Below are 24024 nucleotides of genomic sequence, written 5' to 3' on the forward strand. Positions count from 1 at the left end.
TTGCAGTACACAGATTTCTGTGCTTATTCATGTGTCCCCCCACACACACACACACTCTCCCTCTCTCCCCTTCTCACATATTCCAGATTGGCTTTGAACTTACTCTGTGGGTGAGGATGACCTTGGACTCCTGATACTCTTGCCTCCACCTCCCTCCCAAGTACTCAGATTACAGGTGTGCTTCACCATGCCCACCTTCATTTTCTGGTTTTCTCGTTTGCCTTTGGGTCGGTTATTAGTGGTGGGCATTTCCAGGTCAACAGGCACATACGCTCTTGCTAAGGCTGCCAAGATGCCCTTCCCACCGGTGATTAGGAAAGCACCTGCCACCCTGGCCTCTCCCAAAGATTGTGCCGTCAAACATCTGGAGTTCTGCCAATCAGATAGTGGGCCACTGGTATCAGAGTGTACTTTTAATTTGCATTTTCTTGTTATGAGTGAGGCTGAGCACTTTTTTTCCCTGAGGCACCAAGGCCACACATGCCTCTTTCCCAGCATTCTGGTCCTGTTTCCAGCCCACTCTCCCACAGCACTGGCTGCCACTGTCTTCTCTGGCTTTAGATGTTCCTTGTGTCCTAATGGTATTAATCCTTTGTCTGTGGTGGTGAAAACTGTTTGTCTCAGTTTGTCCCCTATCTCTTACTTCCCCGAGGTGGCTTTCTGCTTTGGGATTTCACAGCACAGTTGGAAATGTTTTCCTTAGTGACAGTTTCTTGAGGCAGGTGCTCCCCCCCCCGCGCCCCCCCCCCCCGTCCTCATCAGACCCAGGTCCTTGCATGCACTAGGCACATACTCTACCTCTGGCTATACCAATGGCCCCTCACCCTTGTTCTTTCTGCACAGGTTCAATTTTTATACCAAAGCCTTTGATCCACCTGTTCTTGTTTCCTTCTATTGCTTCGATAAACACCAGAACCAAGAGCAACTTGGGTGAGGAAAGGATTTATTTCAGCTTACCGGTTACAGCCCATCTTCAAAGGGAGGCCAGAGAAGGACCTCAATCAGGAACCTGGAGACAGGCTTGCTCAGTATTCCACATAGCACCAACTCCCATCAAAGAACTCATTCACAACCAAGGAAGCTCAGCAGAAAACCCAGAGGAACGCTGCCTGCCTGTTCTCGGGCTCATACTCAGCTTGCCTTCTTATAAAGCTTAGGACCACCTGCCCGGGAAACAGATGCCGCCCACAGTGGGCTGTGTCTTCCCACATCAATGAACACAATCAAGGCAATCTTCCTCAGACACACCCACAGGCTAACCCAATCTAGGCAGTCCTTCAACTGATTCTCTTCTCAGATGACCCTAGGCTGTGCCAAGTTGACAATTGAAGCTAACAAAGACAGTATCTGAAAGTTATTCTTGTGCGTGGTGTGAGAGTCGGGCCTGGCGGATCACAGGAGAATGGGATTTGGTGATTGTCATGGGATGCAGGTGCCCTTATACCCCACACAAAGGCCAGCGTAGCAAGAGCCAGCTGCATAAACCTTCTGACTCTGGTCTTACACCACCACAGGACAAGAAGCGGTCTTCTGTGTGTCTCTGGGGAGCTACAAACTTAAAGGGAGTAAACATAAACGCTCAGGCAGACCCACCGGCGGTGTCTACAAGTAAAGCCCACAATCTAGCACTTGCCTTTTAGCCCACACTCATTGAGTGGCACTCATGTCAGTCCCCATTTCCTCCATCCCACTGCTTTACTGGACCGTGATTAACTACTGGGAAGGGATTTTCACATTCTCTGCCGCCAGCGGAGGCTTCTGGACACCCGAGGGTGCTCAGTGTTCTCCGGGCCAACACTTCCTCATCCTGTGCTGGAAAGTATCCATACGTGGCCCAGGATGCCCTTCTCTGCCTCCTGCTTCCTCTCTAGGGAGGGTTCTGATGGCGAGAAAAAGGGTGATTGTGGTCGACCTGATTCGTGGTGGTGGTATCTGCTGGTCCCAAGTTAGAGGACCCTAGAGCCAAGCAGACTGGCGGTCCTCGGGGTGCGGGGAAGCACGTGCGCCCAGCAGGTGCGCACCGACCGGAATGCGGAGATCAGACTGGCATGCCTTGGCGTAGCAGGTAGCCCGCTGGCTGAGCCAGGCCGCAGGTAGGCGCGCGGTGGCGCCCGGGGGCGGGGCGTTCTGGGGGCGGGACATGCCATCCCGGGGGACCAGCCCCGCCCCCGCCCCCAGGCGGAGCGGACAGCGGCCCCCCGTGGCTGGGCTGGCAGCAGGCCACCCGCACTGCGCCCTGCGCTCTGCGCTGCCTTCATCTCTGCTCTGAGGAGCGGCGGGGTCCGGGGTCCTGTCTGGCCATGGACACGGCCTCCTCCCCGCCCAATGCTGAGAGGAAGCGCGCGGGTTGGGGCCGCCTGCTAGGCGCCCGGCGGGGAAGCGCGGGACTAGCAAAGAAGTGTCCCTTTTCACTGGAGCTGGCCGAAGGTGGCCCGACGGGAGGCACGGTCTACGCGCCCATCGCACCAACCGGAGCTCCAGGGCTCGCGCCCCCCATGTCACCCCCTGTGTCGCCCGTCCCGGCCCCTGCAGACCTCGGCCCACGTCCGCGGGTGAGCCTTGACCCGCGCGTCTCCATCTACAGTACGCGTCGCCCGCTGCTGGCGCGCACCCACATCCAGGGCCGCGTCTACAACTTCCTCGAGCGCCCCACGGGTTGGAAGTGTTTCGTGTACCACTTCACCGTGTGAGTAACCTCCCCGCACGCAGGACTCCTAGGGCTGGTGCCACTGTGACCCTCAGGGAGGCAAGGAAGGGCTAATCACATACCAGACTGGGAGTCAGTCCTTTCAGTTCAGGGACTCTGCTGGGGCTTAGTGGGGCATGTGGTGGGGGACACTTGGAATATGGAGTGTACCAACTTAAGAGCTCCCCGAGGCCATGCGCTTGGGATGGAGGGACAACACTTAGGTATTAGTCCCCACAGGAGGAGTAGGCAAGCTGGGAGCCTGCCTTTTGGTGTGAGTCAGCTGTGACAAGAGACTCAGGAGCCCCCAGGAATGACTGGTGTCGATTTGTAAACCCATCCAGGCCTGGGTGGATGTCTCTATCTTAGGCACTCAGAGAAGCAGGGACGTTTGCAGGATAGATTGGCAGGTGCAGTTGTTGCCCAAGATGTCCACAGGGAGTGCCTACAGCTTCAATAACCCAAGCTGAGGAAAGTGGACTGGATGACCTGAGCCCAGCCAACATTGTCTAGAGTCCATGAGCAGCACCTGCTTTAGGCAACAGGGGAGGGAGGGAGCAGAGCTGCACCTGGCCCTCACTTCTACCAGGTGGCACTTATTCTCACCGGCTGTCTGAGAGGGGCAGGGCACTCAATTTTTCAAGGGCAGGGTCACAGAAAGTCATCTTCAGGAATGATCTGGCTGCCTTCCTTGCTGCCTCCCCCTGGCCAGCGCTTTCTGGCTGCCTAGTTTCTTAGCGCCCTGCCAGCCTCTGGCTCTGGATTCTACTCTACCCTACCGACCCTGCAGCTAATTCCTTTGGATGTTCCACTAGGCGACCTCCTTGTGGCTAGTCTTGCCACCTGGGTAGGGGAGGGCCTCCACTGGGTGTCCAGGGTTCTGTGTTTGGCTCTGAGGCACAGCAAGACCCAAGCTCACGAAATTGAGTTCTGATGGTCCTTTGCCTTGCAAAGGGAGACAATGATCTCCCATGGTATCCAGGACAAGTCTCTGGGCACCCTGTCCCCACTGGCATTCTTGGTATTTAAGTCCTTAAGGCACTCCCCAATCCCCCAGTCTTACCTCCCAAAGTGCCAGGACCCCTGAGGTTTCATTGCTGGTCTTTTGAAGATGGAGACACACTGCATGTGTCTGTAGCAGCAGTGGGCTTTTCTCAGGGCATAGGGAATAGTGTGCAAAGACCCCAGAGGGCCTTAACCACTGTAGGGAATGCCTGGCAAACAAGCCTGCTGGATCCTAAAATCCCTGAGATGAAAGGGGTTGGGTGCTGGAGTAGTCCCTACTCTGTTACCTTTTTATCCAGGATCCTCATTCGCCAAGGTGAGCAGCCTTCGGACACTTGCATGGAATCCTCCTGGGGAGGCAGGTCATTAGAATGAGCGTTGTTAAGTTCCTGACTGTGGTAGCCTGGCCCTGGTGGAGGAAGAGGGCTTGTCCCGCCCCAGAGGAAGTCTGTGCTTACACTGTGCTTTCTTCCTGAACTGGATTGTTCAGCTCTCGGGAAGTTTGCTTAGCAGAGCTTGTCTTTGCCCAGCCTTCCCAGGAGCCAGGAGCCACTGGGCCCTGGTGGCTTCTAGATTGGTGGTCTAAGGTCTTCTTTGTCAAGGAGAGGGAGAGAGATGCTAGCTCCTGAGTGGTGCTTGGTGAATTTTGCCCAGCCCTGTCCCTGGCTGCCCATGGAGTTTAGTTACAAGGAGGGAGGGGTAAGTAAGCTGGGAAGACCCTGCTGGTTACAGCATGTGGTTTGCTCAGACTCAGAGGGAAGGGGCCTCATGTCCATCACCTTCAGGAGGTGGGCAAGACCTTTAGGGTCAGGCAGTTTCCTGAGATGAGACATGGCCAGCAGCTGGGAGCCAAACATCTTTATAAAATGCACGGCCATGCTGGTTGCCCCTGGTGTTGCTCTGAGTAGCAAATGTGGCTTGCAAACTGTGAGCTCTGCACTTGGTAAGATGGACTCTAAAACATACAGGGATGGTTCTGTGGCCCAAGGGACAAGCCTGCTTTTGAAAATCAGGGCATGAATGTGGGGGATGGGTGGAGGGGGCATAGGGGTGACAGCCAGTGTCCTGTAGTCTCTGGGGTATGGTTTCCCACTTGCGTATGGGGAAACAGACCCGGACATCCTGGCCCCTCCTTGGGGGACCCTTGCCTTGGCCCAAGTAGAGCAGCTCTTCCTGTGTCTGTGACCTTCCCTGGCTGACAGGGTCAGGACACAGTCCCCAGACACTGCCCTCTGCTGCTTGGGTTCCCACCCCATTATCCTAATCCTGTCCTGTGGCTCTTTGTGTCCCCATAGAGAGCAGCCCCCTTGCTAGGCAAGGTCCCAGGGGGCCAGCTGTCTTGCTGCTGGGCCTTGGCCAGGATCAGGGGCAGATGTTCCAAAGTATCTACTCTGATTGGAGACCCTGATTGTGACCAACAGAGGGGTTTAAGAGACACTACCCACCTCCCTCATTCTTGAACCGAAACTTGATCATCTTGTCTCCATCCTCTCACAGTCCTGGCTTGCTCAGTTCCCCAAGAACTTTCTGGTGGCTTTTGCTAGTACCTCAGGGAGTTGACCATGAGTGGAGCTTGCAGCTGCTCTTGGACTGATCTTTCCAATTGCAGGGCTGCACTGTATTGGCTATGAACCTCATGGAGTGGCCACTGGGCCAGACCTAGGAAGACAGCTGTCAGGATGATGGGGACAGAGCAGTGGGGTAGCTGCAGGACTGTGCAGATGACCAAGTCTTCCCTTCTGATTACTGTGAACACCTCTACCTATTCTTCAGCCCCGGATAAATTTTGAGGCTTCTCCACATGCAATCTCTTCTGGGACCTGGTCCCTTGGTGTCATCTACATAACCCCTCAACCCGTTCTCAGACTCAACCTGGCATTTCTGTGTACACCAATGCCTGTATGTGGAGCACTTCATCTTGGTTTGCCCTTAGTTGAGTGACCATAAACATCCTTTGTGGCAGGGCTTTCAGCTGGGTAGGAGACAGTCCCATGGAACTCAGACCTGAGGATGGGCCTCTCTACCTTAGGTCATGAGGGAACGGGGACCTTTGCCAGGCCAAGATAGTACTGAGAGCTGCTGAGGCAGGGGAGAAGCCCATAGGGACCCATAGTATAACAATGACAGGACATTGTCAGGCCAGCTGCTGTGGCCTCTGTTTCTCAGGGAGTTTGGTGCTTAGAGCCCTCTGGTGGCAAAGTGGTGCCCAGAGCTCACGCTTCCTGGGTGTGGTGTCCCCTTTGCAAAAACAGTGCTTACTTACACAGCACAATGCAGGGTGGCATCCACAGCAGGTCTGCCTAGCAGTGGAGAGAGCTGCAGATGCCTCTCTCAAGTGGCTCCTGAGTAATAAGACACACAGTTCTGGTCATGACCAATGTAAGGGCCCCTGCTCCTTTCCCTCTCCCTCTCCCTCTCCCTCTCCCTCTCCCTCTCCCCTCCCCTCCCCTCCCCCTCCTCCTCCTCCTTCTTTTTCTCTCTCTCTCTCCCTCTCCCTCTCCCTCTCCCTCTCCCCCTCCCCCTCTTCCCCCTCCTCCTCCCCCTCCCCCCTCCTCCTCCTTCTTTCTCTCTCTCTCTCCCTCTCCCTCCCCCTCCCCTCCCCCTCCCCCCTCCTCCTCCTTCTCCTTCTTTCTCTCTCTCTCTCTCTCTCTCTCTCTCTCTCTCTCTCTCTCTCTCTCTCTCTCTCTCCAGCACCCTTCTCTAAGAAATAGACCCTGATTAGCCCCCTGGTCCCTCCCAGCTCTGACATTCCAGCTGTTGGCTCCTATGTATTTTGCTGTGATTCATTTCCCTCTTCATGAGGCTGACAGGCTGGGGCAGACTCCAAGGCATATTTCAGGCCCGGAAGGAGTCCAAGGTGGTGTGGGAATGTGGGGTCAGACCCTAATGAAAGGTTGTAGAGAAGTTTCTAGAAACTCTGGCAGGGAGAATGAAGGGACATGTGCTGGCCACAGGGGTCACTTGGATGCTGAAGCTAAAGAATAGTTTCAGAGGGCCCTTTTGACCTCGTGGGGAAGCATATGGAGTAGGTAGGGCAGGAAGCATAGGTAGGGCAGGAAGTAGGGTTTGGCCTTGCAGGGCCTTAGAGTCGGAGAGTGAGTGGTGCTACTTAGTGGGTCACCCCTGCTAAGCTCTGCTCACCCTACCTGAGGCACTCTGGGATGCATCCTCCTTGATCTTCTTCGTGGGAATCCCTTTTCATAACCTCACTGAGAATGCAGAGCCCCAGGTTTCTGTGGGCCACAGAGAGGAGCCAGTGGTTGCTCTATCAGCAGGGTGACCGCGGCCATCACAGGACCTGACTTTTCATGAGGCTTCGGAGCACATGAGAGGACCACTTCTGTGAACACGTTATCTTCTGCAGTGTGGTCCAGCCCCATTCCCTGGCCCTGCCCAGAGGCCTCTTGAAAGGTGGAGGGGACTGAGCTGTGGCTCTGTCAAGGGCCTGTCAAACATGGCTACTTGCTGAGTGCAGCTGGGAGCCCTGGAACGTGTAGAGTAGATTATCTTCCCAAGGAGCCAGGAGCCCCTTCCCCATATACCACATGCTGCTCAGAGCCAAGTAAGGGATGGGTTGCTGTTCTTCTGGGAGCAGAGAGTCCCTGAATGGAAGGAGCCTGACTTGTGGGAATGAGTCAGAGTCTGACCTGACAAATGTCAGCCGCAATGCACACTCTGTCAAATGTTTAGAAACTGCTTCCTCCAGGAAACCTTCCCAGACACAGATATACCCCGTGTCTCTGTCTGTGTCCCTCTGCCTTGCCTTCTTGCACATGAAGAATCCATTAGTTAAATTGGTAAAGCTGGTGTGTGCGTGCGTGCGTGCATGCGTGCGTGCGTGCGTGCGTGCGTGCGTGTGTGTGTGTGTGTGTGTGTGTGTTAGCATGTGTCTTGATGGTCCTGAATGTTAAGAGGCCATACAGGCAGGGCCACCTAGAGCTGTCTGGCTCCTTTCAAGGGCTTTCTTCACCTTTTACTTTACCCCACCCTCACAGCCTGGGCTGTGGCAACTGCTGCCTGGAAAACTCTAAGCCCCACAGACAGGCCAGACTGATGACATCTGCCTGCAGTATTTTTATCCAGTGACATTCCTGAGCTTGGGAAAGTGGTGGGTAGGCACAGAGGCTGCCAGAGGGCTTTTCAGTGGCCTGGGGATAGTCCTGAGGTCCCTACCTATTACAGTTCCAATAAAGCCAGGACTTCTGTCTTGGCCCCTGCCCTGGCTGAGCACAGGCAGATCTGAGGTAGAAGCACATGTGGTGCTTGTCCACTTTCTGGCTACCTCCTGGGAAGACCCCAGGTCTGGTTTTGGAGTCTGAGCAGAGTGCACCTTGATGTAGTTCTAGAAAGATCCAGGCAAAGGCAGTGTGTCCTGGAAAGGAGACCCATTTGTAAAATCATCCACCCCTTATGTCTGTAGTAGGAGTGTGTGTGTGTGTGTGTGTGTGTGTGTGTGTGTGTGTGTGTGTGTGTGTATGTACTTGTGTGTCTGAGCATGTACATGCCAGTTACCTCAGAGGCAATAAGAGGGTTTCAAATCTCCAGGACCTGGAGTTACAGGCAGTTATGAGTTACCATGTTGGGGGCTGAGACCTGAACCCTACTCCTCATCAAGAACAGCAGGTGGCTTAAACTACTGGGCCATCTCTTTAGCCCCATATTGTGTCTGTTTTTATGCTAGGTTCATGCTGTTTTGGTTGCCCAAGCTATGAAGCATTGTTTGTTTTTAAAACAGGGTCTAATGTAATGTAAGCTGACCTCAGACTCAGACTATGTAGCCAAGACTCTTAGACTCTTGGTTCTCCCTTCTCTACCTCTCAAGTGCTGGGATTACAGATGTGCACTAAACACCCTGTAATAGACAGTATCCCATCTGTTTCAAACCTCAGCTTCTCCTCTCCTTTCTGCCTCAGATTGAACCCAGAACCTTGTCCATGCTAGGCAAGCATTCTGCCAGCTGAGCCCTAGCCCCAGCCTGAGGATGTTTCCAAGTTGTGTATCGTGCTATCTCCAGCACTGTTCTTTAGGGATGCAATTTCCTGGGTCATTTGGGTTCTTCTGTGGCCCCATACCAATCTTCAGACTTTTTAGTCCTGTGAAAAAAATGCCACTGATACTGTTAGTAGCTGCATTGGATCTGCACATTGCTTTGTGCACTGATGGACATTTGAACACTTTCCTTTGGAGACACAAATGTGCTATGATCATGTTCTGCATCCTCTTTAATTTCTCATCACTATAATGTTCACTGTAGAGATATCTGACTTTTAGTTACCCACATCTGTCCTTTTGTAGCTCATGTGGTTAGAGGTCAGACCTGGAGCTCTACTGAGTTTTAAACATGCATTTTGTTCAGTAAATTGTTATATTCAATGGCCAGTTCTAACATGGTGTGTGTGTGGGGGGGGGAGAGAATGAATTTGTGGTCTCCCATGTAGTCTATCCTGTAGGCTATTCTCTGTGCTGGTGAGACTGTGCTCTGTGGCTATGAGTGGGTGTTTTGTGAACACCTTGTAGATCCTTTTAGTCTATAGTGTATTTTAACTCCAGCATTTCTCCACTGAATTTTTCCTGGACTACTTGTCATTGATACAGTTTGTCCTTAACTGTCTTTCTGTTAGATAATGTTTCTTCTTTGAGATATAATAATCTTTGCTTTATAGCGGTTTCTCTTTTGAGATCTAATGCTCTTTGTTTTATAACTGTTGGGTGTAGGGATTCACCTGTTGACTCCATCCCTTGGCTAGGCTTCCCTGTCTCTATTTAGTCTTTGACTGACAGCTTACTTTCCTGAGGTAAGTATGCCTACTGCTTCCTTTTGTTTTCATTTGCCTGAGGTGTGTTTCTCATCCCTGAACTTTCAGTCTCTGTGTTAGTTATTTTTATTATTGCAATGATACAATCCCTGACAGAAGCAGTTTAAGAAAGAAGAAAGTATTTATTTTGGCTTACGGTTTGAGCTAGGAAGAAACTAGAGACAACATTTGTTTTGTTTAAGCACCACATGAAGCCTTTCTTATAGGACTAATCTGTTGATGAATTTCAGTTTTGTTTGCTTCAGAAAGACTTTTTTTTCTTTTCTGAAGGATAGTTTTGCTGGGTATAGTATTTCTGGCTGGTGGGTATCCATTCCTTCATTTATTCATTTCCTTTTAAAACTCTGGAGATACCATCCCATTCTTTCCTGGCCTAAAAGGCTTCTTGCAATTAGTCTAATGAAGATTCCCTTTTATGTAACCTAGCACTTCTCTCTTGCTATGTTGAGAATTCTCTGTGTTGTATTTTGGTAGCTAAATGATAATGTTCTTTGTAGATTATCTTAAAACATTTTTTTTAAACTTTATGTGTATGGATACATTTGCCATCATGTGTGTCTGTGTATAACATGTGTGCAGTGCCTGCAGAGACCAGAAGAGGGTGCTAGATCCATAGAACTGAAGTTACAAATGGTTGTACATTCTTATGTGGGTGCTTGAAATCAAACCCAGGCTTTCTGGAAGAGCAGGCAGTGCTTTTAACCACGGATCAATCTGTCCAGTTCTGTAGCACTTTTGGTCGCATCTATTAGGGGTCCTTAGAGCTTTACTGGCTTAAATGACTGTATTTCATCCCCAGAGTGTGAGGTTTTCAGTAATTACTTTGTCACCAATTTTATTTATGCCTCTTCCCTTCTCTCCTCATCCTGAAACATCCACAATGTCCCCGTTTACTCGCTTTCTGGTCTCCTATAGGTCTTGAAGGTTTTCTTTGCTTTTGCATATCTTTGGTCTGACTTTCCTTTTTGTTAGAATTGTATTCAGGGTCAGAAATTTTTCTGCCTGATCTGTTCTGCACCAAGGCTCTTAATAGTATTTTCTTATTTCATATATCTTATTCTTTCAGTCCAGAGCCCCAATCCCGACCTGGCCCTCTGTTAAATTTTTCACTCATATCACAAAACAAAATTTTCCTAATTTCCTTACATTGTCTCGCTATACTCTGTTTTATCTTACTATGTTTCCTTTAAAAAAAATCACTAGTTTGAATTCTCTGTCAGGCACTCTGACTTTTTTCTCTTCTTTGGGATGTATTGCTAGAGAATTCCTAGTTCCTATGGGCTCCTTCACTTCTGCCCAGAAGCCTTTAGGATGCAGCGTTCTCATTCAAGGAGATGCTCTGTTCTCAACTTCAAGTGCCCCATGTTCCCGTGGAACCTGTGGACACCCTCCCTCTGCCTTGCCTCCATCTATAGCTCCAAGGAAGTACTTTTCGTGGTTACCCTGTCCCAATACCGGGTGCCTGCCTTGTACCTGGCTACCTCATCTGGAAGGAGCAGGCCTTTACGTTTTCTTCCATGACTCTTACAGGTGGATGCCTTTCTCTGTACCCGCTGTAAACTGAGTTCTTAGGCAAACTGAAAGGCTGCTCAGAGTAACTCTCCAGAGTATCTTCTCACAGAACTTGCAATTAGAAAGCCACAGTCAGAGTTCCTCAGCTGCCTAGAGCCTAAGCCACCCCCAACTTTCTTTAGGCCTTACCCTTATAGAGAATCCCCTTCAGCAGCCTGGGGTCTACCATCTTACCTTGGACCGTAGTACATCATTTTCCATGTTGGTTGCAGCATCCCAAGAGAGAGAGGCCCTTATTCCCTTGTTTCCCTCACAGAGGTTCCCCATCCACCTGGCAGAGAGGAGAGCCTGCGGGTCCCAGGGAAAGTCCATTTGTGCCTAGGCATTCCCAAGGAGTCATGTGCCTAGAGCATACGACCTTGGCAGAGGTCTGCCCCATACCTTCTCTGCCTGTTCCTTTATGAAGCCCTTCTATGCTCTTGGCCATTATGTCTTAACTTATGGTAGAACATGAAGAAGATGGGTGGTTAAAGGAGCATGCAACGGGCATGTGGCCAGGCAGACAGCTAAGGCAACAGGGCCTTAAAAATCTGTATTAGGAAATGCAGACTCTCAAACCAGATGGACTTCATGAGAGATGTCCCCATCATCAGAGGCCAAAGCATAAAATAGTCAGGTGGGGCCCATTGGTCACACAGCATGCTGAGGTCACTTCCCAGTAGGCCAGAGAACCAGTTCTGTGGGAGATGCCTCATGCAGGGGACATCGTGCAACTATGACCAGGGGACAGTCTCAGGTTTTAGAGTGAGTCTTTAGTGAAAAAGTCATCATGGAGCCAGGCATGTGCAGGGGAGGCTGAGGCAGGAGGCTTTCCACAAGTCTGAGGCCAGCCCTGGCTACATATCAAGACATTGTCTCGAACAAAGCAAAACAAATAAAAATTGCCTAAAAGACCCAGGAGAGGAGGCAGGACGGAATATCCTTGTTTAAATACTTGACTGGGGATGGTGTAAATAAAACTTACTGTAAGAAAGAAAAGGCCTGCTAAGCTCAACTGAAAGCCTCACATTTGTTGTTGTTGATGATGTGTGTGTGAATTTTTTGTTTGTTTTCCTTGCTTGTTTGTTTTTCGAGACAAGGACTTCCTTTTAAGCTCTCTGGCTTGCCTGGAACTAGGTATGTAAGGCCAGTCTGGCCTTGAACTCACAGAGATTCAGCTGCCTTTGTTTCCTGAGTGCTTGGATTAAAGATGTATTACCATGCTGAGAAAATGATTCTTAGCTAGAATAACAAAAAAAACAAAACAAAACAGAAAACAAAACAAACAAACAAACAAAAAAAACCAGTCCCTATGGATGAAAACAAACCAAGTTTTATCAAAAGGCGAAAGTAGACTCTCACGTCTACACAGTCACCCCTTCAGGACAGATGCATGGCTCCCAGAGTCCATGCCATGGGGTGGCATTGTTTCCCTAGTTGCTCTGAGGCTGCTGTTTGTGAACTGAGGGTGAGGGCTAGTGTATAGTCATCATGACAACAGTTAGAGAACATTGATCCTGAATCGGTCCACATATGAGTGACAGCTATCAGTATTCACCATGATTAGGCTTTTCTGTTTCCTGAGCTGGCAGGGAAACACGACTTGCTCAGAAGCTGTAAGCCTGCCTATCCCCAAAATTCCCTTAACTCCAGATATCCAGAATTCTTAAAAGAATAGCTGAGCCTACAGCCACAGCAGGGGCCCAAGCTAAGCCTGGAGCAGAAGGTGAGGAAATGGCCAGTGTCTGCTAGAGCACATCACAGGACCGGAGAAGGCTTGAAGGTGTATCTTGTTGGCAGTAAGCTGGGAGTAGATCAGAATGCATTGCAGGAATTCAGATCCCCAGTTGCCCTAGTGACTAAGGGACAAGACCCTCCATCTCCTTTTGGAGATGAACAGGTAGTAGCCCAGAATTCACCCAGCATACATCTGCCCTGCACTGACGAGGTCCTGGTTTATTTTGCTTGCAGGACGGGGGCGGGGGTGTTTCTTGCCAACTCCTGCTTATGCCTAAAGCCCCTCAGGGCTGATCTGTACCATCACGGGTTGTAGGACCCCATCAGCCCTACATCCGGGAGGTCCCACTCGTGAAAACATGGAGACGGAGAGCGATGCAATAAGCAAGAGGTTTAATGATCCAGTGCACTGGGGTGGCCCTGTAATGGGGACAGAGGTGACCCTGAATGACAAAAGCACACACCTTTTATATACTTGTGGAGGACAGCTTTGACCCTTACATTCATCAATGGTGAGATATTTTTGGCACGCGGATGGGGGACTGCTAAGGGCCCTTCCCTTTTCACAGTTAGTCCCTCCCTTTTCAAGGCTAGTTCATTCACAGGGATGGGGGACTGCTAAGGGCGGTTAGCTCATTTCCTGGAACAAGGTGTTATCCTAAATTCTTTGGCCCCTGTGTTAAATTCCCAGCCACCTGGTATTTGCCTAAGGCAGCCTTTGTCCTTAAAGCTTGAATCTTACAGGGTCCTGGTGAGATCAAAGATTTGGCTTTGAGGGTCTCAGCTACCAACTTGTCCAAAATCTAGATGGGTGGGACGCAGGTATAGGGGTAGAACTGTTCCACCAGGACCTACATTGCCACCACTACTGGAGGAATGAATGGACTGGGTACAGCCCCTCCCACCCCATCAAGCTTATGGGAAATACTGGGGCAAGAAGAGCATGCTTTGGTGCTAATGCTGGGATTGAGGTGTGTAAGCCATCATGGAGAGACCTGTAGAGTGGAGCACCTAAGGTCTTTGGTGAAGAAATAACCAAGAAATATGCAGGGGAGGAGGGAAGGGTAGAAGGACTGGGAGAGTGTATAGCATGTGCCCTTTCTTGGGTCCTGATTAAACAAATTGCAAAACCCACTGCTTGAGATTACCTTGCTTGAGAGTATGCTCTATCCTGCAGTGGGTGTCACCTGTTGGGTCTGTGTCTTCTGGTTTCTGTCTGCTATGTGAGCTGGCTCTGCCCAGTGAGAGAGGGTGAGTGGCTGAGATCCTTCTGTGGCTAGCTCCCTTGCTCCCTGAGGACCGGATGTCAGGGAAATACTGGGGTGGAACAGATAGACTGAAGCTTATGCCCAGTACTCTGGTGCTCCTTTATGCCAGCCCTGTAATGTCGGCAGAGAGATGGGAAGGCCAGGCTTCCCCCCGGAGTGCTTGAAGGAACCTAGCCGGAACGGCCCACAGTATCTGTGGTTACAGAGTTGTTATGCAGCAGTGCGCTGAGTGCTGCCAGAATTGGCCCTGTTCATGTGACCAGTTAGGACTCTGGAGGACTAAAGTCAGGGAACTAGCTAGTACTCAGGAGAAGCAGCATGCCCGCCTATCTCAGAGAGCCTGAGAGTTGTGGGGAGGCTGGAGGGACGTAGGTAGAAATGCTAGGGCAAGAGTCAGACTAGGAAAACCAGCCGGGTGTTAGTGAGCCTTGCAAGACTTAAGAGCTTAGAGCTGCCGGGGGCCCTGCTGGAGGCTTCCAGGAATGTTGGGGGTGGGGAATCACATTTATACCTCATAGAAGCCACCTGACTTTGGCTGACGCCACTTACATATCTGGTACGGTCTGGTGTCTATCTCACACTTCTTGAAAGGGGAAAATTGCTTAGTGTTTTTCCAACCTTCCATACTGCAGGTCAGTGGTCCTATCTGTAGACAGCTGCCTTCGATGCTGACCTGAAGTCCAGAGACTGTTGTCTGGAGAGTGGGCAAGGACTCCCCATGCCTTCAGCTCCTCCTCCTCTCCTGACTCACTTTTACTTCCTCTTTTCTCCCCTTCCTCATCTCCCATTCCCTTTTTCTTCTCTTTCCATCGCTCTCCTTCCTCCTTCCCACCCCCTCCTTCTCTCCCCTTCCTTCCTCTCTCATTTCCCTCCCCCTCCCTTGCCCTTCCTCCACCCCTCTTTACCTTCCCTGTTTCCTCCTCCTCCCTCTTCTTTCCTCCTCCCTCCTGCCTGCAGTTTTTCACTTGGTAGCTGGCCAGGCCCTTCCCTGTTTCCAAGTAATGAGGCATGCATAGATCTTTGAGGTGGTTTTTGTTCTGTAGGGTCACTCCTACAGAGTCCTTAGCTCCCTCTCTGGGGACAGGCTATAATATAATGGTGCTTGGCCCAGGGACAGTGAGCTTACTGTTTAATCCACAGGTCCTGTACAGGACAGCGTGGGGTGGATTGCTACCTGTTCCTCACGTGGTTGTTCCTTTCTCTGAGCGAGGCTACCTGCTTTCAGACAATTCCCTCTATGCAGGTGAGAGGAGTCTCAGGGAAGCCAGTACCCCAGCTAGGTGATTCAGGGCTGACAGAATCAATGGATCAGCTTGGTAGCAGCTGGGTCCTAGAATTGCATTAGCCAGATGGGCGTGGTTATTCTTTGTTTGTGGGAACCTGAAGGCCAGGGGTGTGTACAAAACCACACAGGAAATTTGGTGTCTTTGAGTCAGACCAGATTGAACACCTGTCTACCAATGACCAGCAGCAATAGCTTCTCCTCAGGAGCCCTGCCTGGCACTCTCACAAAAGCTCTCTGATCCCAGGAGGGCTGTGATTCACTAAGCACCCAGACACGGCTCTCTTTAGGTACAGCTGTGGGTTCACCCTCTTAGCTTCTGTGTGTAGTACACAGTGGAGGTTTCCAGAGAAACCATAGGACCCAGATCCTCCCAGCCAAGTAGAAAGCAGGAAGTAGCAGAGAGTGACCCTCAAGTGGCCTAGTCGCCCTGAGAAGACAGGCTGGGCAGAAGGTGGGCCCAAGTAGCAAAGGCAACATGGCCTGCCCGTGTTTCTCTGAGCAGACAGATACAATGCCCACATTTCTGGGGGACTCTGTGGAAGGGGACCATCAGTGGTACAACTGTAGAACCTGGCTTCTCAGGTGATATTGGAGAACACGAAGTCTTCATGCATACAGAGCTGGCCTCACCTCTGTTGGATTGCAGAATGCCTTCTCCAGAGCAAGTCAGTAATGGTAGGAGCAGTTGAGATGGATGTGGCACCATCCCAGATCCTGCATTCTGAGGGTATGTGGCTTGGGAGGTCACCTTGCTTTTTGGGCTATTTCCTCACATGTGGACAGGGTGTGGGCCTCTATCTCAGGGATGCTAACAGGTCATGTGATCATGTGTTTGGGCATCACAGAGATCCACATCTTGCTATGTGTGACCATTTAAAGGCCCTTAAGACTATCATCTCACTGAACAACACCTCTGTGTCTCTCACTTTAGAGGGTTATTTCTAAGTGTATATATGAACTAGTCACCTTGCAAATGTCCAGAATATTCTGGAAATAAGATCTGTAGGGAGGCAGTTCTCCAGAGCTTAGAGGAAATGAGCTATGCCAGCCACATAAGCTGATCTGGAGCAGGGCTGAGACACCCTTGCCTCTTATCCTGTTCGCATAACTTCCATGACATAGGGTGGGAGAGGCCCAGATGGGAGGGAGTCTATGTTTCCATGTGTGCGCATGTGTGTTGGGTGGGCAGTTAACAATCCACAAATAATGAATGGCTATTTTTATGTGGTCCCTGCTTCCAAGTCAAGCTTTTAGGACTCAGGAAGTTGGAGTGTTAGACTATCACAGGCTATAGAAAGGCTCTTCTGCCATGTGTCAGTGCAGAGCCCATGAAGCAGGGGGTGCAGAGGATATGTGAGAAGAGAAAGGGTAGGAACAGATAAATTTGTGCATAATGGAAAGAAGTAGGTGGGTAGGTGGATGAATGGATGGATGGATGGATGGATGGATGGATGGACGGACGGATGGACGGATGGACGGGTGGATGGGTGGATGGGTGGGTGGGTGGGTGGAGTAGTGAACACCCAGCTGGATAGCTGGATAAATTGGAAGATGGATGTATATGTATGCTAAATGTGTAGGTAGCCTAATGGATGGCTGAGTTTATAGGTGATTGGCTGGCTGGATAGGTGAGTGGATGAATAGAATGGTAGGTAGATGAACGAATAGAAAGATGAATTGATAGGGTGGTGGGTGGGTAGATGAGAGATAAGACAATGGGTAAATGGATGGATAGATGAGTTGATGTGTGTGCATGTGGGTGGGTGGGTGGATGGATGGATGGATGGATGGATGGACAGTGTGGACTCAGTATAGAAGTAGGTAGATGGATGGAGTGGTGTGCAGTTAGGGTGATAAGTGAAAGGTGGGTGGGTCAGTAGGTGGATGGATGAATAGCTGGTGTAGTAGTCTGTGGACTCAGTATAATAGTAGGTAGATGAATGGCGAGGTGGGTGGATAGGATGAGTGGAAAGATGAATGGGTTGGTGAGTAGATGTATGCATGGATAGATGTCTAGGTTGGTGGATGTTGTGGACTCTTGTAGTAGTAGATAGGTATACATAGAGGTGGTGGGCAGAGGAATGAGGGATAGAAGAAAGAAAAAATGGGTTGATACAACTATGGTACCCACTGAGCACACTGGCCAAGCCACCTGATGTCCTGAGTAGTTCCATAGGATCATGTAACTTTGCCTGTGACATGAGCTGTGTTGCTGCTCGGTCAGCCATCTTGAGCCATTGCTTCCTGTTCACCCTATGCTAATATAATCAAGTCTGAGACCCAACAGGTAGAAGAATCTCCTTAACCCGGAAAGAAACCCAGTCTTACTGTGTCTTTCCGGGACTCAGGGAAGACTCGAAGCCATCTCCCATCCTGAAGGGGTTTCTAAATATGCCTCTGTGGTGGACCATGGGCTGACTAGCTGGGAGTTTCTTCATTAGAGCTTGGACTCTGGGCCAACAGATGGGCTCTGTCTGGATCCATGGGTGTTGGTTGACTGGCTGTGGTGTTCCTGTTAAGTGGAAAGGCTGGACTCAGGTGTACATGTGCATGTCAAGGGCAGAGGTGTCAGGTCAGGGTTACTGTCTTTCTTGTACCCCTGCCCTGACATTTACACTTGCCTAGAAGTACCTGGGGAGAGGTCTGGGTTTCTAGAAAGGCTATTCCTGGTGACCAGAAACAGTGAACAGCCTTGCATCCCAGGCTCTCACAGTGATCTGCAAGTATCTGTTGTACCCCACAACTTCCTCAGAAGACCCTTTCCATAAGAGAGAAATCTGAGTTGCCAGGGCACCAGTGGACAGTTGGTCTCACAAGAAAAGCTTTGGGTATGGGTGGCCTGGCAGGCCAAGGACCAGGGCAGTGCCATAGTAACAGCCAACTCTGAGTTAAATGATGGGAGGAACTGGCCAGTGGTTCACAGAACACAAAAGAGCCCCTTTACGGATGGTATAAAGAGAGGGCAGAAACTGTGTCCTTGCAGTTTGGACAGACCCAACACCCAGAATCCTTCCTAGTGAGCTAAGCAGCTATGAAGGGTTTTAGTTGGTGAGGATTTGTAGCCTACATGAATATGTAGCACTGCCCCTGTGACAAGTGGGTACAGGAGGGCTGAGGGCAGAGGAACCAATGCAAGCGCCACTAGGAAATTTCAGGAAATGTCCCAGCTGCCACAGAGAAAGCAAAGGGAGTGGGCGTGAGGTTTCAGGAGCCCAGGTTTGCATTTGACAGAAAAGTGGGGCTGGCACTCTCAGGCTCATCCCGTGGTCTCAGGTGACCTGGCGACCCCCCCTTTGTTCCTGGGACACCTGATTCCCACCTCACTTGGCCAGGAGGTAAAACACAAGACAGGTATACAAAGGGCCTTTGAGAAGATCACTGCAGAGTAATAATGGTTTCCGCTAAGTGTAAACTTGCCCTCTCTGTCCCAGACCAAGGTCTCTGGGTTAGCATTTTTGAGGTGTGGCACCTCCCCAGGCAAGTGAGAACGTTCTGGCTGTCCTTGGCACAAGGACTGGGGTGTGGGGAGTTAGGGGGGAGAACGGGGGTTCTGCGGCTTCCTAGCTTTGGCTTCCAGGGCGGCCCCACCTCTGCTGTGCTTATCAAGGCTTCTCTGGCTGGCTGCCTGTGGCCTCAAAGTCATACCGCCCTGGGTGGGTGTCCTTGGGCAAGTCAGCCTCTTCCAGGGTGGGGGACAAATGGCTGTCATGTGTGGGGTATGCTCAAGTGCCAGGCACCTGTTGAGCAGAGCAATACTGGCTCACAAAAGTTCAGGGGTACCAGGCTCACACAGGCACCTAAGTATGCTCTCAGTGTGCTGTCAGGCTAGCAGGAACCAGCCACTGCAGGGGGCCTCGCAGGTATCAAATCCATCCTGGGTGGGTGTTTCCCCAGTCCTGTTAGCAGGGAAGCAACTTTTCAGTTCGTGAGCAGCACCTGGGGCTTCTGACCAGGGGAACTGGCTGCAGGATTAACTCAAAGCCTAGATGGCAGGCTCTGTCTGCAGGGCACTGTGAATATTGTGGACAGACAAGGGACTCAGGGTAAGGTTAGGAAATGTTGGGACAATTAGGGCTGGGTTTGACACTCATGGGAAAGTGTCCCTCGCTTTGGTAAGTGACAGGATGCTCACTCTAGGATCAGGATACAAGGTCATTTAACATGGAAAGAACCAGAAAGGGACATTGAGAAAACCCCTGTTGGGTTACAAAATTCTGAATTTTGTAGCAGATGTATTTCTGTATTTTGGATAATAAAAGCTCACCATTAAAAGAAAAAAAGAACAACTAATAAGAAACCTGCTGTATAGGGTTCTGCCCTGCCCCATGGTGGTGGGAGTGTTTCCTGACATTTTAGGTAGAAAACTGACTGAATGAGCTTTGATGCTTGAGGGGGTGTCGGTGTGGGAATTCATACCTGATGAGGGGAGTCCCATAGGCTCCTGGTCCCAAGGCACTGTCACTTTTGGGGGCCTGAGTCCCAGGTCCTATCCTTAGGAAAGTCTCTGGTTAGCATGATGTGGGTGGGCAGAGCTGTGACCTGAGGGAAGCCAGTTTTTTTTTGGGGGGGGGGGACTAGTACATAGTTCATACTGGGAGGCCTCACATACAGAGTGTGACCTCTGGGGATCTGGAAACCTTGAGGGTAGTAGAGAAACAGCCTAAGCAGGATGGGGTAGGGAGCCTACCCAGGTAGCTCCCAAGTGGGCTTGGGACTAGAGGACAGGTACCATTCTAAGGCTTAAGCCCGGAGATACAGGGTTTAGGACTCCACCTCTTACCCTCTATTTGTCACGAGAGTCCGGAAGAGCAGTACAGCCCCCCCCCCCCCCCCAGGCAGATATGATTGCTTCATCCAGAGACTTCGAAGAAAGGACAGTGTTCTATACCTAGACACTAAACTTGTGCTGTTGTGTGGGCCCTTTCCTGAGTGGCCAGCCAGGGGACAAGTCCTTCATCTGGGTGGAAGGCCTAAGGCCCTCTGTGCAGCCAGCTGCTGCTCTCTGCCCAGCACAGAGCAGGCCATCTGAGGATCTGAGCCAGAAGGGACTTTGGCCCCCACCAAGGCCCCTTGCCTCTATGGCTTGTCTTAGTGAGGGATCCAGGGCAGTGGCAGAAGCTGTAGCCTTAGGGCCTATTGTGTGGCCCTCTGTCTGGTGCACCTTGGGTAGCTTTGTGCAGCCCCACCCTGGCCCCACTCACTGCTCAGGAGGAGAGTGCATTGCACAAGTACCTGTTGTGGGCAAGATGGCTGCCCTTCATGGCTTGTCCAGCTGTGACTAAAGCAGGTTCCTTTCCCAGCCTGGGGAAGGCAGCAAGGTATGGTGCTCCTTCATCCCCTTAGAGTGACCTCAACAGAGCCAGGCTTAAGCCACTACACTGGGGAAACTGACCTGGCCCTGTGTGAGGATGAGGGGGTGGATACAGGACCCATCTCTACTAGCCTCCCTTCCAGGACAGGGTAGCCCTGTGGTTCACTGGTCTGCTTTGAATCTTGATGCTGGCCTGGTAGGCTAGGACCGGCTGGTCACACCCCTGAATATAGGGCAGGCAGCATTCCTGAGAGACTGTAGGGAGCTAGGCTCTTACCCGGTGGCTCCAGATCCTGACCTGCTGGTTGTAACCTGATCCATCCCCTCCCCTGGAGCCTACTGGGTTGGGTCACCTCCTCGGGGAGAGAATTAAGACCCTCTTGAGTAAGTGAGGAGGCTGGACTTAAGAAAGCCTGATAGAACCTGCCCACTTCTAGCTGGCCCAGGGGGAACTCAGCAGGATTTCCAATCTTTCTGGAGCCTCTCATTCAAGGCATGTCAATTCACAGCATTGCAGCTGTGTTGCTGGAGGACACACAGACATGCCCCGATGTCCCATTTTATAGCTGTGAGGACTGAAATCCAAAGTAGAAGCCTTCAAAGAAGAGGCGGCTTTGTCTAGGGTTCTACTTTGGTGGCTATGTTTCCATGTGGAGGTGTGTGACCCCCACCCCCACCCCATGCCTGGGTCAGAGAGGTCTCCTCTCTGCAGAAAAGTCTGGGGGCTCAGGGTAAGAGTGAGGGAGCTGGACAGGGTTACCACGGAGATAGCTGTAGGCTTTCTGCTGTCAGCCCTAGCTGGTCCTGGAGTGTGACCAGGTGACAGCTGGCACTTCTACCTGTCCTGGGAATGTCTGGGCTGGGTCACCTTCCCCCAGGAGAAACTATCCCTACCGATTTAGAGCCCTCCAGTGAGCATGGTGCCACCAGCATGCTGGGCTGTGAGAATGCTGGCCAGTGTTAGCAGAGGGGCTGGGCTCTGTGCCTGATGATTACTTAGCCTCTGTGGAACTCAGCTATTAATGGGAACTGGCTTCATGATGGTCTAGTTCATAGAGGCAGCTTCTTCATTGCCAAATGGTGACATTCTCTATTGTGATGATAGTCCTGTATGGAGTAAAGCACCCGTCCCTGGCAGAAGCCATTAACAGCCCTCCCTACTATGACCATAAAATGTGGTAGATGAGACCCTGGCCCTACTTGGGTGAAGTTGCTTCTGGGATCCCTGTCCACAGGGCATTCATGGGAGGATTTAAAAGTGAATGCAGGGACCAAGTCCATAGCAGTTCAAAGCACTAGCTGCACGGCCTGATGATTGTGATCTTTGGAACCCATGTAAAGGAGAAAGAAAGGACCAACTCCACAAGGTCGTTCTCTGACCTCTACAAACACGCTGTGATATGCCTCCCTCCACATCCTACACATACATAATAGTATTAAATAAATTTCAAAGGTGGGCCCAGATAGAGGCCTTGAGGAAGCATAGGCTACCCCTATGGTCAGCAGAACTGGAGTTACAAGTCCCTACTAAGGGTCTGATTACAGGACAGGATCCACTCTACTTTACACAGACTAGTCAGTCTGCTTCCTCATCCATATTGTACTCTCTCTCTCTCCCTCACTCCCTCTGTGTGTGTGTATGTGTGTGTGACTCCATGTGGCTTTATGTAGTTCTTAATAACTCTGTGTTGTTTCCTGTGGCTTTCTGTGGCTCCAGGTGGCTCTAGGTAGCTTTGTTTTACTGGTTCTGTCCCTCCCTTGCCTTTGGGTGCAGCTGCCTTCCCCATAGAACCTGTTAGTCTGTTATTTGAAACCTGTAACAGTATCACTGATGTGCTAACAGACCCAGTGGGACCCATTGGATCTCTCCACCCTCATGTCACCATGAGTGTCCCTGTCTGGGCCTTGAGGGGGTAGGGTTAACAGTGACCATAACTTTGTTGTTCTCTTTGTCTCCTATATCAATGTTTGAAGCTACACATGCATGTGTGTGTGTGTGTGTGTGTGTGTGTGTGTGTGTGCGCGCGCGCGCACGCACATATCTGCATGTCTCACTGTCTGGTTCAGATCTACAGGGTGCAGAGCCCCCAGATAGGTCTGTGTATGTTGTGGTCAGCTACCTGCCCCTGGGCAAAGGCCATGGCTCAGCTGCATTGTGAGCTGAGCTGGTTCCTGACCTCTATCCTCACTAGATCCTGATGAAACATTTAGAGGGTTGAGTGCTGTGCTGAGACTTTATGTCTCACCAAGCAATGTGAGAGTTGGGTGGGAGCTCGGGGATGGGATGCTACTGTGTGACTCAGGCTCCCTGTAGGCGGCTGTCTTTTGCCAGGGCCCTTCATCATTTAGAGTGCACAGGGACCTCGCCTTGTACCTCTGCTTGTCTGATTAGTGAGTGACACCTTTGGACTCAGCCTGGTGGCCTTCTGTTTTGAGGAGCCTTGCGGGCACTGAGCATGGATGACTCTAGCTCAGCTTCAGGGTCACCCTCCTGATACCCAGGGCCCTCAATGCCTTCCACAGGGGTATGGCACACTCAGACAGCCACTCGTGATGCTAGGCTATGAGATGGAGTCTTTTCATTATCATTCTGTATTCCTGGCCTTCCAAGATGGGGACCTTCCAGGCAGAGAGGCTAGTCCTATCGCAATAATGCTGGAGCTGGGAGACCAAGGTGCAATGGTATAAGACGACCTCAGGAGGTAGGGAGAACAGGGGCTACACAGATGCTCAATCATCACACCAGGCTCCAGTTGCAGGTGTGACAATGCGAGTGGTGACCAGGGAGGGCAGACAGCTGGCCCTCAGCCTTTGAGACATTTCTGTTTTGCTAGGTTAGCTCTCTAGGTGTTTTTCTCGTCCAAACAGTAGAGCCTCGAGTCAGAATATCCTGACTCACATATTAGCTGGTGGAGGGACCCTGGGGAGCTCTGAAGACACTGGACAGTGAAGGTGTAGGTGGGTGTGTTGATGAATGTCTTGCCTTTGTGCGGCAGCTTCCTGCAGCTTCTGAGACCTGGGTAGGCACCAAGAAGGTACGTATGGCTTGCCTAGGTGATTCCAGGTCTTGGAAGTATGATGAGTGCTGATTCACATGCCTCATGCAGAGTTGCTCATGGGAACATCACCACAGCCTGCCTTTCACAGATGGGGAAACTGAGGCATGTGTGCTCAGCCAGTATTAGCAAAAGCTGGTGGAAATTTAGTTGTTGAGCATTGAAGATTGTGAGTGTGCACATGTAGGTGTGCGTTTGCATGATAGTACATTTATGTACGGTAGAAAATACGTTTTAAAAATTGTGGCAAACTATATTTAACACCAGGTTTTTTTTATCTTAACCAAATTAAAGTATATAATGAAGTAG

General features: G+C 50.9%; 1 protein-coding gene across 9 annotated transcripts in view; it reads left to right on the plus strand.

The window, feature by feature from the left end:
* The first annotated feature begins 2226 nt into the window (after positions 1 to 2226).
* Kcnq1 (potassium voltage-gated channel subfamily Q member 1) overlaps positions 2227 to 24024 on the plus strand; it is a 333399-nt gene continuing 311601 nt past the window's right edge. For 8 of the 9 annotated variants that reach the window (XR_015643439.1, XM_087594973.1, XM_087594939.1 and 5 more), the window contains exon 1: positions 2227 to 2686. Coding sequence is in view for 7 of the 9 variants with exons in the window: in XM_087594939.1 (XP_087451065.1) it covers positions 2301 to 2686 (386 nt within the window). In the remaining 2 variants the exon portion in view is untranslated. 9 annotated transcript variants of the gene reach the window in all.

The sequence above is a fragment of the Rattus norvegicus genome, chromosome 1 (genome assembly GCF_021556685.1).
Source record: "Rattus norvegicus strain SHRSP/BbbUtx chromosome 1, alternate assembly SHRSP_T2T, whole genome shotgun sequence".
Lineage (NCBI taxonomy): Eukaryota > Metazoa > Chordata > Mammalia > Rodentia > Muridae > Rattus > Rattus norvegicus.